At 43.6% G+C, this 15,450-nt stretch overlaps 1 protein-coding gene across 2 annotated transcripts in view; it reads right to left on the bottom strand.

Moving 5' to 3' along the window:
• tulp4a (TUB like protein 4a) overlaps positions 1-2,702 on the bottom strand; it is a 41,716-nt gene extending 39,014 nt beyond the window's left edge. For both annotated transcript variants that reach the window (XM_063222714.1, XM_063222715.1), the window contains exons 1-2: positions 2,648-2,702; positions 455-1,515 (exon numbers count right to left, since the gene is read on the bottom strand). In XM_063222714.1, coding sequence (XP_063078784.1) covers positions 455-706 — 252 coding nt within the window. In that variant the 5' untranslated portion in view covers positions 707-1,515; positions 2,648-2,702. The remainder of the gene's footprint in view (positions 1-454; positions 1,516-2,647) is intronic.
• Between the last annotated feature and the right edge of the window lie 12,748 nt (positions 2,703-15,450).

Here is a 15,450-nt window from a genome sequence, read left to right as displayed (position 1 = left end):
CACACTGTCACTGCGTGGAATGACGTGGGCCTCCCGTGATGGATTCTACCTTCTCCACCCAGCCAACACAGCAGCACCACTGTAGAACTACGTTTGATCAGTCATGCAGGTTACTAGGTAGGGAGGGAGAAGCATGCTGCATGCGCCTTTTTCGCTCTCTCATTTTAGCCAACATTGATTTCCATTTTATTTGTTCCAATGACTTGTCACCATGATAGCTGTTGTCTAGCAAGACGACTGCTTATCCTGCCACTCTTCTGCACAATGCACACTACAACTAAACACAACCGCACACGCTTTTGGCTTCCAGGTTCTAAAATTACGCTTTCTGAAGAGCCATATACTTCTTGACAACAACATTTGCAGCCTACTTGCTGGTAATTATTTAGAGATCAAGAGCAGTTAGCAGCCGTTTGACTACATCAGAGGAGAAACAAGGAAGCCGTCAACTCACCTCAGAGTTGTGTCCCCTCAAGTTGAAGTTTATTCTCTGAGGCGTCGCCCGGTCTCTTCTGCAGTGGCTGGAGGTGAACGTCACTCCCACGACCCCCCGGCCGTTCCCCGTGGCGAGCCAGCCTTCCTCGTAGTAGCGCTTGCGGCACACGGGCTTCTCCTTCTCGCTCTTTGGCACGCGACCCTTCCAGGACAAGCAGAGGATGTTCGAGTCGCTGCAGAGCACGGGCCCATGCTCGACCGCCGCGAACATTCCTGCCACGAACAGCACTGGACAACTCGTGGACTGGCGAAGATGATCCGCGGCTTCAGTGTCAAGACAAGTTTAAGTACTGTAGTGAGCGCTAAGACCAGGAGCCAACAACAGTCTGAGCGCTCATAGTACAAAGTCTAGGAATCGCATCGGTCATTCAGCGACACTATCCAGGAAAGGTGACATGACCTTTTGAATTGAACTTTTTTGCGGACCACGTCGACAACAGCAAAATCCAGGGGATGTTGCCAAAGTGGTCACTACAAGCGCTTCGCCGTCAAACATTTGTAAAATAACAAACTTGATATGCGTTAACAAAAAGGCACACGGATCAAGTCATTTCAATATAATAGTGAATAATTGTGCAACTTAGAGTTGAAAATGTCCTTTTGCTCGTGTTGATATTTGTTCTGTCAGTAATATTTAGTGACAGGCTTTTAAACCAATTATGGACCATAGACTTTCTGCTCTCTGCAGCTAAGATTATAAATATTTCATACCTCTCATACAGTAACAGACATCCCACATGCTCCAAGTAGTGCCGTTGAGTTCATACCCATCATTATTGATGCATCCTTCCTCTGAACGGCCCAATAGTAAACACCAACCATCCGTTTGTGGAACAAGTGAAATGTGTAGCTCCTTATGTCATGCAGCGATGTCCGAACAGACCAGACAGTAGAACTTCTTCTAGAGCTCTAGACAGAATCTGGATGGGAGATCATCAGCTGTCCTTCCGCGGGAGAACGGCTTCTCCCGGCAACGTCATTGCGTCATTGATTTGTCGCACCAATCAGCGTCGGGAATCCCTTCAAAGATGAAAGCCAAGCCAGCAGCGCAGCGACAGGAGAGAAAATATTGACGTTAGGTGACCACAACGCACAAAAAAGACAAAAATCACTATTCTGGTCATTCAGATACAACAAGCTCAACATAATACGAATAAAAAACGCCAGCCTCATATCACTTTATTAAGAGAACAATGAAACGAACAGACAGTGTTATGACTGGCGATTTTAAATCATTCGTTTTTGCTCGTCTGGCAGCTACATTGTTTTTGTGTTCATAAAGGGAAAACGGGGCCATGCCGAGGAGGCGGTTCAAATAACAAATTATAAGCTGTCAACATTTTTCAATAATGAAAATAAATATGTACAAAGATTAAACAGTTTATATGACATCAGCGGCGTGTATCTAATATTAATAATATAACCAATTTGTTTGCGGAAGCCGGTCTAAGAACCTTTCGTATAAACTGCCAACTTGATTTGACGAGCGGCTGGTCCTCATCAACACTAGAACTACAATCGCAGCATCCTTTGCCGTTTTCAACGGAACCATATTATAATCTGTCATTACCAGCTGCATCCACAACTAATCTAAAATCACCCATCCATGGTCGGAAAACAAGAGAACTAGCAATAACAACATTTGAGTGGATCATCCAGGCCTTATTGAAAAAGTTTCCGAACTCCCAAATTCAACTTAGATGTGAATTCACGGAATGTTTCCGTTATTACAATTCTACTACGGTGTCCAGAAAAATAACTTGACACTTAGGCTACATGGTAAACACATCGGAGATGTCTATTGTGCTACTAGTGTAAACAGGTCGAATTGGGCACACTTTACGAAGAAAGAGAGACTAACAACTCTTTCTGTCTTGCCATTCTCTGATTATTTTGCAATGAAGACGACTATTTTCGCACAAAGGTGGCGTTTAGCAGGAAAGTCTCTGCTCGCTTTCGCTACGATTCTTTGATATTAGCGAACATTAGCAAGCGGTAGTTGACCATAATGCAAGCAAAACGGTTGCCGAGTTACAACGAGACATTGTGCAGAATTCAATCCAAAGCACACCACTCAATCACCATATTAATTTAAGTTCACCGTCCATTAAAGCTGAGATTTATCGAATATGAAACCTATCAAAGCGCTTACCTTTGTCGTCCAATGTTTAATAGCATGAGCCACCTCACTATGCAGGGCCCGAAATGCACGGGTCACGTGATGGTCACATGATTCTTGTATGTGAGGTTGTCTGTCAGTGGAGTGGGGACCAGTTAGAATTCTATCAAAGGATAGGCTACACCCAAGTCACCAGCCCACTAGTCATCCTATTGGATTGTTTATGTATCAACCTGTATCATTAGCATTGTTTAACATAAGCACAACCAGACTTTGCTCTAGGCATATGCCAGCTGTGTTGTGCAAAAAAAACACACACACACACAGACAGAGAGACAGACAGACACAGAGACAGACAGACAGACAGACAGACAGACAGACACACACACACACACACACACACACACACACACACACACACACACACACACACACAAACCATAAATAATGTGCCATGGCTATGCCAAAATACACATGGTAAATCTGCAGGTTTATTGACAAATTGGAGCGGTGTGTGTGTGTGCATGTGTGTTGTCCTGGTTTTACTTGTTGGGACACTAATCTGTATCCATTCCAATTTGTCTACCGCCCCAAGCGCTCCACTGATGATGCCATAGCAACGGTTACATACCGCCATTCAGACAAAGCGCCATTCCGACAAACACCGCCATTCAGACATACCGACATTCCGACAAACAGCCATTCCGACACTTTTTCATACCGCCGTACCGAGACCAAGTTGCTTTTAGGGGAGTGAGCATACACCTTCGGCATGTCATGGAGCTGTCCACGCATGTGGTGCTGAAATATAGTAAATCGTGCTCACTTTTTCCTACCGCCATACCGAGACCAAGTTGCTTTTAAGGGAGCGAGCATACACCTGTGGCATGTCTGGAGCTCTCCACGCATGTGGTGCTGAAATCTGAATTTGTTTTGTCCAAGAGTGGGGGGTGGGGGGGGGGGGGGCGGTGGTCGGAATGGCGGGATGTTTCATGGAAAAAAAAGATAGCGCCATTCGGACCATCTCCATCCTTCACTTTTCCTTTCAGATCAGATAGACTTGTCATGGATCATCAGGATGTGCTTCTGGTAGTGGAACCTAACTGCAACGGGACGTACTTATACATTATCTACAAAAGACACAGCTGCTGCTTCAAATGCACTGGTAGAGTACAAAATGAGAGTGTAGCCATTGATTATCTCTTTAAAGTACGGTAAAGGGAAGATGACACAGGTACACAGAGAAGGAATGTTCAAACATTCACATATCATCATTTGGTGTGTATAAATGGACATCTGCCTTAGTTTCTGAAACCTGGGACCATGGAAACTGACCATTTTTGTTTTGTTTTTGTTTTGTCATGTGATGCTACTATGGTATTACCATATTAGTAAGTGGTCTGTATGATGCCATATTTGTGAGTCAAATTCTCTCTGAAATGAATAAAGAACCGAACACCAGCATTTGAGGTGTTGCTAATGACATTGCCGACTACGTTTGGACAAGGAACTGGCCATTTTAAAACATAGTTTTTTTAGATATTCAATTTTTAATTTTTCAATTTATCATAATTCATATTCTGAGAGTTGTTGTATTCCAAGCTGATTGTGTAATATGTAGAGCCAGATAACACCACAGGCATCTTTTTGTGACTAACACTGACTGATACGGTATATTCAAGGCTGAATGTATAGTGTCCTACCCTAAAATGTGAACCTTTCCTAGTCTGTTTCTCCCTTAATATTAGTGTCAGATTCAAACCAATGCAGTTCTGGGGTGCTACCTTGCTACTAAAAAGGCACACCAAGTATGATTGAAATCCGGATCGGTCGGGTCCCAAAGCGTCTGATTTCACGTGAAATGACCCAGAGGTGCTATTGAGAGCATCCTGACTAGCAGCGTCTCTGTCTGGCACGGCAGCTGCCTAGCTGCAGACAAGAAGGCGCTGCAGAGGGTGGTGCGGACAGCAGAAAAGACCATCAGATCACCCATACCAGTCATTCAGGACCTGTACACTTCACACTGTTCCAAGAGGGAAATGACCATCACCAAAGACACAACTCAACTCATCCAGCACACAGACTGTTCTCCCTTCTACCATCAGGGAAGCGGTACCGCAACCTGCGCTCCTGCACAAGCAGACTGAGGAACATCTTCTTTCCTCAAGCAATCAGACTCATCAACACACTGAAGAAAACCACACGAACATTCCAAGGTGGACATCCCATGAACATTTCTTTCACCATGCCACTGGCACTTCATTCTTGTTCACCTTGTATACAGATCTACACATTTCACTTTACTAGTATGACCACTGATTGTACTTCTGTAGCTGTGTGTGTGTGTGTTCAAACTTCTGTGCTAACCCTGTTACATAGATTTTTGACAATAAAGTATACTTGACCTGACTTGACTAATCCCCTAACCTGCCCGTAACCTGCAATCCGTAAACTTCCACTCAATACCCATTGGCTTATGAGGATATGGAGCTTGTTTAGTATGCTTGCTTGCCATACTAATTGGTCTCCGACAGTTTATTCGCTTTCACCTCGGGTCTATGGGATTTGCCATTCATTCGTATGCCGGTTTTGAATCGTCGCAGCTTTCGAGATTGAGACGCGGTTCGAACGCCAAAACAACCGGCTCGAAAAGGGCTCAGGGTGGTGTATTTTTCGCTGGCCTACCCCTTTTCATTCGTTCACCAGACTCGTTTTTCCTCCGTTTTCTCTCTGTTTCGCCTCTCATTGAAATGAATGTTGAATGGTCAAGATGATGATGTCACAACCTGTGGCAGTTAGAGTAAGAGGTGACCTGTCCTCTGTTTTTAAATATAATAAAATAAACCGCTTCACCTATCGACTAGGTAAAGGCATTGTCAGAGAGGTCTTGGGTCTGAGTACAAACTGTGTTAAGATCATTAGCCAACTCTTAAAAATGTTTCAGAGAGAGCAGTGTTAAAATCCCTATGAGGTGACCCCATTCATTTAGAAAAAAAATGTGTGAACAGCTCAGCGCATAGGCCTGAAACTGTCCATTTTTTGACTGAACCATTAGGCCTAGAATAGTGATCTCAGCTTTGACATGGAGAGCAGGGTTGTGACATTTTATGTGTGTTAATATCATTTGACAACTTTCCAAAACCTTTGGAGATATGACAGAGTAAAAATAAGGCTGCACATATTAGAACTCTGCTGTCACCTGGGCAACCGTGCTGCTGTGCTCACTGCTGGGCAACAATGCTGCTGTGGCCACTGTATACAGTAAGAGGCAGTGGCCTAATGGGTAGGGTGTTGGTCTGTCAGAGGGTTGCAGGTTCGAATCCCACCCTTACCTCTCCCTACTCACCCATTACTGAAAGGCACCTGAAGCATCTACATGCGTGCGCCAACACACACACACACACACACACACACACACACACACACACACACACACACACACACACACACACACACACACACACACACACACACACACCTCTCTCTCTCTCTCTCTCTCTCTCTCTCAGACAGACAGACAGACAGACACACACACTCAGATCGATCTCTATCTCTTTCCCTTGTGTTTCTGCATGTGTTTACGGCAGCTCTCTGTGTGTGTGTGTGTGTGTGTGTGTGTGTGTGTGTGTGTGTGTGTGTGTGTGTGTGTGTGTGTGTGTGTGTGTGTGTGTGCGCGTGTGTTTGTGTATGTATGTGTGTGCATAAGCTACAAGCATAATAATAGCATTGTCTCTGCGGAAATGCAGTCGAGTTTTTATCAGGGTTTGTCTTATAGGTTTTAAATCCTTACAGCTAAAGCAAATGTGATCCGTGGTCCGTTGTAGCCCATTTTGTTCATTTGTAAGAGTTTATCTGATAGCATAGACACTCCTGCAGTTATTTGACTAGGCTACTGTTTAATGCAAAAGGCATAAATGACAAAACTGCATAGAGTACACGCATACTTGTATACTTCCACGTAATATACTCAGATGGCATACTTAGTTTGCAGTCAGATGGCTTATTCCATATTAGAACTCAGATGGCTTATGCCCACATAATACACTCGGATGACTTATTTCCATATAGCTGACTTACTTCCACATAGTATACTTGGATGACTTACTGCTTTCATAGTACAGTATACTTGAATGGCCCTTTGGCATTGTGTACTCAGATGATTTACACTTCTCTGATGACTTAGTTTGCGTCCACATACTCAGCTGGCCTCTAAACTAATTGAAATGTATGCTTTGGGTTACAATGTTGTTGGAAGACCCAGCAATTCAGATCCAGACCCAGACTCCCTGTGTCTGAGGCTGAATAACAGACTAAAAACTTGATGTCCCCACCATTATGTGTAACTGTGGGAACGGCTTAGTCTCATTAGACCAAAGAAGCATTGGATTCCTGCCTAGATTATTGTTATTGGCCTGGTCTCACCTGGAGTTTTTATTTCAAGAAAGACAGCTGTTAGGGCTTGTCATCATATTGGGCTTTCGGGCCATCATCACAGAAGAACCCCTTTACTAAAGGCGGTGCATATCAGAGTGTTATTGATCTTTGCCTGTGAACATTTGAAAGTCAAAAATGAATTTTGAAAGTCTCTGCTTTCATCTTATGAGATTCAATTGCACCTGCTTTGATGCATGAATTCTGTCAGGTGAAGAAAGGGACAGGCCTTAAATCTTTTTAACATGGTTTCCACAATTAAACATGGTGGTGGAAGTATCATTCTGTGGCAGCCTCAGGCACAGGAAACCTTGTTTGGGTGTACGGTGTAGCGGACCGCCCCTCTGACTTGGCCAGTCAGGGGACTGCGCTACCTTTTCACTACACTTCCCAGCGAACACCACGGCGCTCCGAGTCATGCGGGGAGTGGCCTCTTGTTAAATAGCCCAAGTTCAAGCTCAATGGCGGGTGAGACTGTTCTGCAATTACAGCGCGTGCAGAGGAGCAGAGCGAGAGAGAAGAAGAGGAAAAGTGTGCGCCATGAAGAGAAGTTTTGCACAGCCGTCGCACGTTTCCAGTTCCATTCCTTGTGCCGGATGAACGGAGTAAAAGTCAAGTTATGAAGAGGATTCTCGTGTGCTGTTCGGCAAGGTGAAACCCACGCGGACCTGGGCGACTCCGACAACGCTGGAGTCGTTGTTCTCGTGCACCTGTGTCGGCGTGCAGACCTGGAGGCATCCTCAGATCACATTCGCTGTCAGGACGAATCCTGGATCAGGGCGAACAGAACACTTGAACACAACGGACGGTAAACTTCATCTTTGTGCACCTGGCTCTTCCTCCTCTCTCAAACTCGTTGCTGCTCTTACAGCTCTCATCTCAGCCACCTCTCCACACACACACACACACACACACACACACACACACACACACACACACACACACACACACACACACACACACACACACACACACACACACACACTCACCCAACACGCACATGGTTAGGCCTATGGACCTGTATGGACTACATTTATGTTGTGTTTATTATTTTGAAACCTTGAATGCCTTGTTTTGAATTATGAACTCGTGATCACTAAAAGAAAAGAAAAGATAACTTTGTGTTGAACTGATTTATTTGTGTTTGGTAAGTATTTTGTGTTTAAATGCTGACGTGGCATCTCTTAACTTTAAACTTTGGTAGTTTGTTAAACTGCCTGGCGCCTGAACCAGACATTTAAAAAACATTTTCATATTCACCCTCAGTAGGCTAGGGGGCGTCACGTTACAGAATGGCGCCTGAACAGGGACTGAACTAAATTGACAGACTCTGATGTGATCATGATTCATGCATGGACAATTCACTTGAACATTGAATATTTCGTCTTGCTGAATGCAAACTGTTTTCATGTGGAGCTGATTAATTGTCTATTTCTGTGGCTACAACTAACTGTGGACAATTGAAACTGAACTGAAGTGTTGCATTGCATTGAATGGACAATTATATTGAAAAGGACTGAACTTGGACTGCTTTCAGTGGCTTATATAGCCTAAGTGGGTTTAAAACAATCTCTAAGAAAAATAATCACTGAAAAAATGGCACATTGACAAAAAGGCACTTTGGACAAAAAATGTCTCTAAAGAAAATGCATAGTGATTTTGTAACCTGTTAAAAATATTGGATGTGCTTAAATGTAAACAAAACAGTGATGTTGATGGTGCATTGAGTTAATGATTTGGGAGATTATTCATATGCATTATTGCTGTAATTCCCATTCGTTTGTATACACTCACAACAGCACATATCTACAACTGATTCACATATACACACATCCTTGCTTTGACCTGCTTGGCAGTACAGCCAACTTCAGCCACTATGTCCATCAACGTTCTCTCTGTTCCACCACGGAACGCCCTTTTCATACCAATCCAACCTCCCCTCCCTCTGGTCTCTTTTGGAGTATTGAACACCAGAAGTCAAGTGGAGTGGGATATGGATTTTAATGCAACACAAAAGAACATTGAAACACTAGGAAAGAACATCAAAATAGAACTCAGTGCAATGCTGGATAACATGAGAATATTCTTTGTGGATTTTAAGCAGCAACTGCAGCAGCTGACTGAAATTCGGGGCTGGGTGGATCAGCTCAGACATGACCTCCAGGTTCATCACGTCAACCTGCAGGGTGACCACCAGGTGGCCTCGAGACTCAGCGAATCCCCAGGTAGACCACCTGCAACTTGCTGTGCTCCAGAAGCATCTCCAGCTGCAGGTCGAGGTGGTGCTTGTCTCTTCACCTCTGTGCAACCGGAGTCGGACATGCAGCCTACTTCTCCAGTTCGCCTCCCAGTCTCCATGTCTACAGTGCATGCAGAGCAGCAGAGGTGCCCTGTGATCCAGCGCATCCTGCACTCCATCGGCGAAGGCTGTGAAGACACAAGCCGGAAGTATGCTGTGTCTGCAGGTGTGGTGTATAGGAAGACCCAATCTGGTCAGTACAGACTTTACATTCCCTCTACACTGGTGGAAGCTGTCCTGCGTGCTTACACACAACCCGAGCACCAGGGGCTGTTTAAGACTTTCTATCGTTTGCACAGTGCTGTTTTTTGGCCTAACCTGTGGAGTTCATTAAAGAGCTTCATGAGGGCCTCTCCAAAGACTGACACTGGAAGCAGAGGACAGCCTTCAACTGCAGCTCCATGTGAACCTGCTGTTACAGACTGTGGTGCAGTTCAGGACATTAATGTTTGCAATCCAACAGCAGCCTTAGTCCAGAGTTCTGACAAAGCAGAAGAACTGTATTCACTTTCTGTATTTAAAATGTTTCACACACTTGTTCCTCATACCAGGACCAGTAGCAGTGATGACGGACCCTTCTCCACTGACTCTTCAGAAGATGAGGCTGACATCATGTGCTACCCTGGGTGGTGAGTTTCATCCAACCTACGCTTGTCTTTCCAAGGGGGGGAGAGTGTAGCGGACCGCCCCTCTGACTTGGCCAGTCAGGGGACTGCGCTACCTTTTCACTACACTTCCCAGCGAACACCACGGCGCTCCGAGTCATGCGGGGAGTGGCCTCTTGTTAAATAGCCCAAGTTCAAGCTCAATGGCGGGTGAGACTGTTCTGCAATTACAGCGCGTGCAGAGGAGCAGAGCGAGAGAGAAGAAGAGGAAAAGTGTGCGCCATGAAGAGAAGTTTTGCACAGCCGTCGCACGTTTCCAGTTCCATTCCTTGTGCCGGATGAACGGAGTAAAAGTCAAGTTATGAAGAGGATTCTCGTGTGCTGTTCGGCAAGGTGAAACCCACGCGGACCTGGGCGACTCCGACAACGCTGGAGTCGTTGTTCTCGTGCACCTGTGTCGGCGTGCAGACCTGGAGGCATCCTCAGATCACATTCGCTGTCAGGACGAATCCTGGATCAGGGCGAACAGAACACTTGAACACAACGGACGGTAAACTTCATCTTCGTGCACCTGGCTCTTCCTCCACTCTCAAACTCGTTGCTGCTCTTACAGTTCTCATCTCAGCCACCTCTCTCCACACACACGCACACGCACACGCACACGCACACACACACACACTCGCCCAACACGCACATAATTATGGACCTGTATGGACTACATTTATGTTGTGTTTATTATTTTGAAACCTTGAATGCCTTGTTTTGAATTATGAACTCGTGATCACTAAAAGAAAAGAAAAGATAACTTTGTGTTGAACTGATTTATTTGTGTTTGGTAACTATTTTGTGTTTAAATGCTGACGTGGCATCTCTTAACTTTAAACTTTGGTAGTTTGTTAAACTGCCTGGCGCCTGAACCAGACATTTAAAAAACATTTTCATATTCACCCTCAGTAGGCTAGGGGGCGTCACGTTACAACGGCACCATAACAACAGAAGATTATGATAAAATGTGGAAAAATGTGGTGAAAAAATATGCTCATAGAGGAAGCTAAGATCTTCACTGGATCTTTCAATAAGATAATAACCCAAAACTTACATCCAAAATACTGTAGTTCAAACGTTCTATATACTAAATGTTCTATATACTAAACGTTCGATACTAAAACCATGGTCATGGAGTGGTTCAGACCTCAATCCTTAGTCTTAGAGGAGTGCTGAAAATGAATGTCCATCCTCAACAACCCTGCAATTTGAAAGAAAGAAAGAAAGCCCATTGGGAAACTCCAACTCCCATTGTCATTGTGACACAGCACTCAACAGCACACAAGTGAACACTGCACACTGCACACAACGAAATTGCATTTATGCCTCACCCGTGCAAGGGGGCAGCCCTCAGTGGCGCCCCATGGGGAGCAGTGCGGTGGGACGGTACAATGCTCAGGGTACCTCAGTCATGGAGGAGGATGGGGGAGAGCACTGGTTGATTACTCCCCCCACCAACCTGGCGGGTCAGGAGTCGAACCGGCAACCTCTGGGATGCAAGTCTGACGCCCTAACCGCTCACCCATGACTGCCCGTATCTACAAAGCGGATTCCAAAAAAGTTGGGACACTTGGTATTTTGTGAATAAAAGCAAAATGCTGCCATTTTCAAAACATTCATTCCATGTGTAAGATGCCCAATGTCACAAGGTCGGCATAGCAACTGTTAAATGGAGGCAAAAATATTGTTTTGGGGGAAATATGTGTTCATTTAAAATTCGACCCATGCAACAAATCTCAAAAAAGTTGGGACGTGGCCAAAACATGTTGGTATAGTTAGATAATTCTAAAAATAACACAAGGAAGAATATTTTAAAAGGATCTATATTGACTACCAACATGAATGCACAAATAAAATATCATCACAGAAAGGCTGTGGCACTCAGTGGCGAAGATTTTGAGGCACTAATTACTGATCTATTACACAGAAAGATTGAATTATCAAAATTGCAGGCATATAAGGCCTATTTCCGTAATATGGAGTTCTGTGAAATCCTTGCACGGGTTATGATATCATGACATACTCATCGTCAATAAGCAAACTCTGACACTCCAACAATGACAGCTGTTGAAAAAATGACCATAAACACAACATTTGATTAAAGCACATGATGCAGACATTAAACAGAGTTGCAAGTGGCGAAGCTCATTCTAGATGGACCTAGGAGACATGTGAAACTGTCCTCTGATTACAGAATGGAAAATATTTCATCCTTTTTTAAAATCATGGAGTCATGCACCCTCCAGGTTATGAAGAAAATGAATACTTCAGCTTGTTTTAGTAGTCAGTCTGAAAGACAGCATATGTGACGGTAAAGGGGTGCAGAGGTGCCTTGGTTATGGTCTTCTTACTCATGTAGAGCATTAAAATGAAATGAATGTTTAATGATATATACAGACTTTAAACAGCATACATAGCTACCAAGGCATTATATTTTGGAGTACCGCCTTTAGATATTGCCCCATAATGGTGGCAGATTTCAATCTCTACTATGTTCCAATGATGTGGTTCCATCATAAGAGTAAACAGGTGACAAAATTGTTCTCTTGCAGTCAAGATATGCCACATATTAAGCATAACAATAAGGGGAACAAGTTGAAGAACACACCTATCAGTTGAGCTGCTGAAATCGAGTCTCGCACATCCAAATATCTATTTTTTTTTATAAAATCATGGCATCAATTAAAATATCTAACTGTTAAGTATCTTCCCTTGTGTTATTTGTAGTCTTATCAAACATAAAAAGCATTTTATTGGCCCCGTCCCAACTTTTTTGGGATTTGTTGCAAGGGTGAAATTTCAAATGATCACATAATTACCTCAAAACAACAATTTTGCTGACTTCAACAACTGATATGTTGTCTGTACGCAATGCTCTACCTTATTAACATATTGAATGTTTTGAAAATGCCAGCATTTTTATTTTATTCACAAAATACCAAGTGTTCCAACTTTTTTGGAATCCGCTTTGTAGATGTAGATTAGACATAGATAGACAGACTTATATTAGACGTATATATATATATATATCACATGACAGATAGTAAGGTAATTAGGAACAGCTGTACAAGATCAAAAGAAATAAGGCATGTATGCCATTTCTTAACCTTAACTTAACACTTTGTTAATCAAAATCAGCATTTCAAAACAATTACAATCATAGGCATCATTTCACCTTCCACTAATTAAACAAAAACCCAAAATGGCTCCAACAGATATATAGACGTAGATTAGAAGTAGAGGGATAGACGTAGATAGCTAGACGTAGAATAGACGTAGATTGACAGATGTAGATTAGACGTAGATATATAGACGTAGATTCGACGTAGATAGCTAGACGTAGAATAGACGTAGATATATAGACGTAGATTAGACGTAGATAGCTAGACGTAGAATAGACGTAGATATTTAGACTTAGATTAGACGTAGATATATAGACGTAGATTAGACGTAGATATATAGACGTAGATTAGATGTAGATAGCTAGACGTAGAATAGACATAGATATATAGACGTAGATTAGACGTAGATAGCTAGATGTAGAATAGACGTAGATATATAGACGTAGATTAGACGTAGATATATAGACGTAGATTAGACGTAGATAGCTAGACGTAGAATAGACGTAGATTGACAGATGTAGATTAGACGTAGATATATAGACGTAGATTAGACGTAGATAGCTAGACGTAGAATAGACGAAGATTGACAGATGTAGATTAGACGTAGATATATAGACGTAGATTAGACGTAGATAGCTAGACGTAGAATAGACGTAGATTGACAGATGTAGATTAGACGTAGATATATAGACGTAGATTAGACGTAGATAGCTAGACGTAGAATAGACGTAGATATATAGACGTAGATTCGACGTAGATAGCTAGACGTAGAATAGACGTAGATATATAGACGTAGATTAGACGTAGATAGCTAGACGTAGAATAGACGTAGATATTTAGACTTAGATTAGACGTAGATAGCTAGACGTACAATAGACGTAGATTGACAGATGTAGATTAGACGTAGATATATAGACGTAGATTAGACGTAGATAGCTAGACGTAGAATAGACGAAGATTGACAGATGTAGATTAGACGTAGATATATAGACGTAGATTAGACGTAGATAGCTAGACGTACAATAGACGTAGATTGACAGATGTAGATTAGACGTAGATATATAGACGTAGATTAGAGGTAGATAGCTAGAAGTACAATAGACGTAGATTGACAGATATAGAATAGACGTAGATATATATAGACGTAGAGTGACAAGACAGGCAACTCTACCTGTGCAACTCCACCGAAGCAAGGACACGTAAGGCACATTTTGTATCTCACTACTGACCTACATTGACAATGTGTTTCCAGAAAATCCCAGTAATCTGCAGAAGGCGCAGGCCTTTCAAACCCTCCAACCAACGCAGAAACCTGGCCAACCTTCAGCCACTACAACCGAACACAACTTCAATCACCTCCTTCACTGTTGGTCTCTGGAACTGCCAATCAGCTGTCAACAAAGCAGACTTTATCTCTGCTTATGCTAGTAGAAACCAGACAACTTTGCCACCTTCTTCACGGAAAAGACGGCAAATATTAGCAAGCAATTCTGTGAGCCGACCTCCCGCCCAGAAGACACCCCCGTGGGAAACACGCCGACTCCTGCAACACTTAAAGAATTCACTCTGCTCTCTGAAGAAGACGTTTCCAAACTCATCACAAGAAGCCGTCCCACCACCTGCCTAATGGACCCAGTGCCCACGAACCTTCTTCAAGATATTGCCCAAACAGTGGTCCCAGCAATCACATCCATCATGAACTCCTCACTCTCCTCCGGCACTGTCCCCTCCGCCTTCAAACAAGCAAGGGTGACACCACTACTGAAGAAGCCTACACTGAACCCTGCTCATGTCGAAAACTACAGACCTGTCTCACTGCTTCCCTTCCTATCCAAGACGCTAGAAAGTGCAGTTGCAAAGCAGGTCACCAACCAGAACGGATTACTGGACCCAAAACAATCTGGTTTCAGAAGCGGACATTCAACTGAAACTGCGTTACTCTCAGTGACTGAAGCTCTAAGGACTGCAAGAACGGAAGGACTATCCTCGGTCCTCATCCTACTAGACCTGTCTGCAGCCTTTGACACAGTCAACCACAAGATCCTCCTGAGGATACTCACAGCCATGGGAATCACAGGCGTTGTCCACTCATGGTTCAACTCCTACCTCTCTGGACGCACCTTCAGTGTGTCATGGCAAGGGAAACTGTCTACGACTCACACCCTCTCCACAGGCGTACCCCAAGGATCAGTGCTGGGACCCCTTCTGTTTGCAATATACACCTCCTCCCTGGGACGTGTCATTCAAACACATGGGTTCTCCTACCACTGCTATGCTGATGATACCCAGATGTACCTGTCGTTCCGTCCAGATGACACCACGGTTTCGGAACGC

The sequence above is a fragment of the Engraulis encrasicolus genome, chromosome 18, assembly GCF_034702125.1.
Source record: "Engraulis encrasicolus isolate BLACKSEA-1 chromosome 18, IST_EnEncr_1.0, whole genome shotgun sequence".
Classification (NCBI taxonomy): domain Eukaryota; kingdom Metazoa; phylum Chordata; class Actinopteri; order Clupeiformes; family Engraulidae; genus Engraulis; species Engraulis encrasicolus.
Note: the sequence above shows the minus strand (reverse complement) of the source record. Positions and strands in the feature narration are given on the sequence as shown.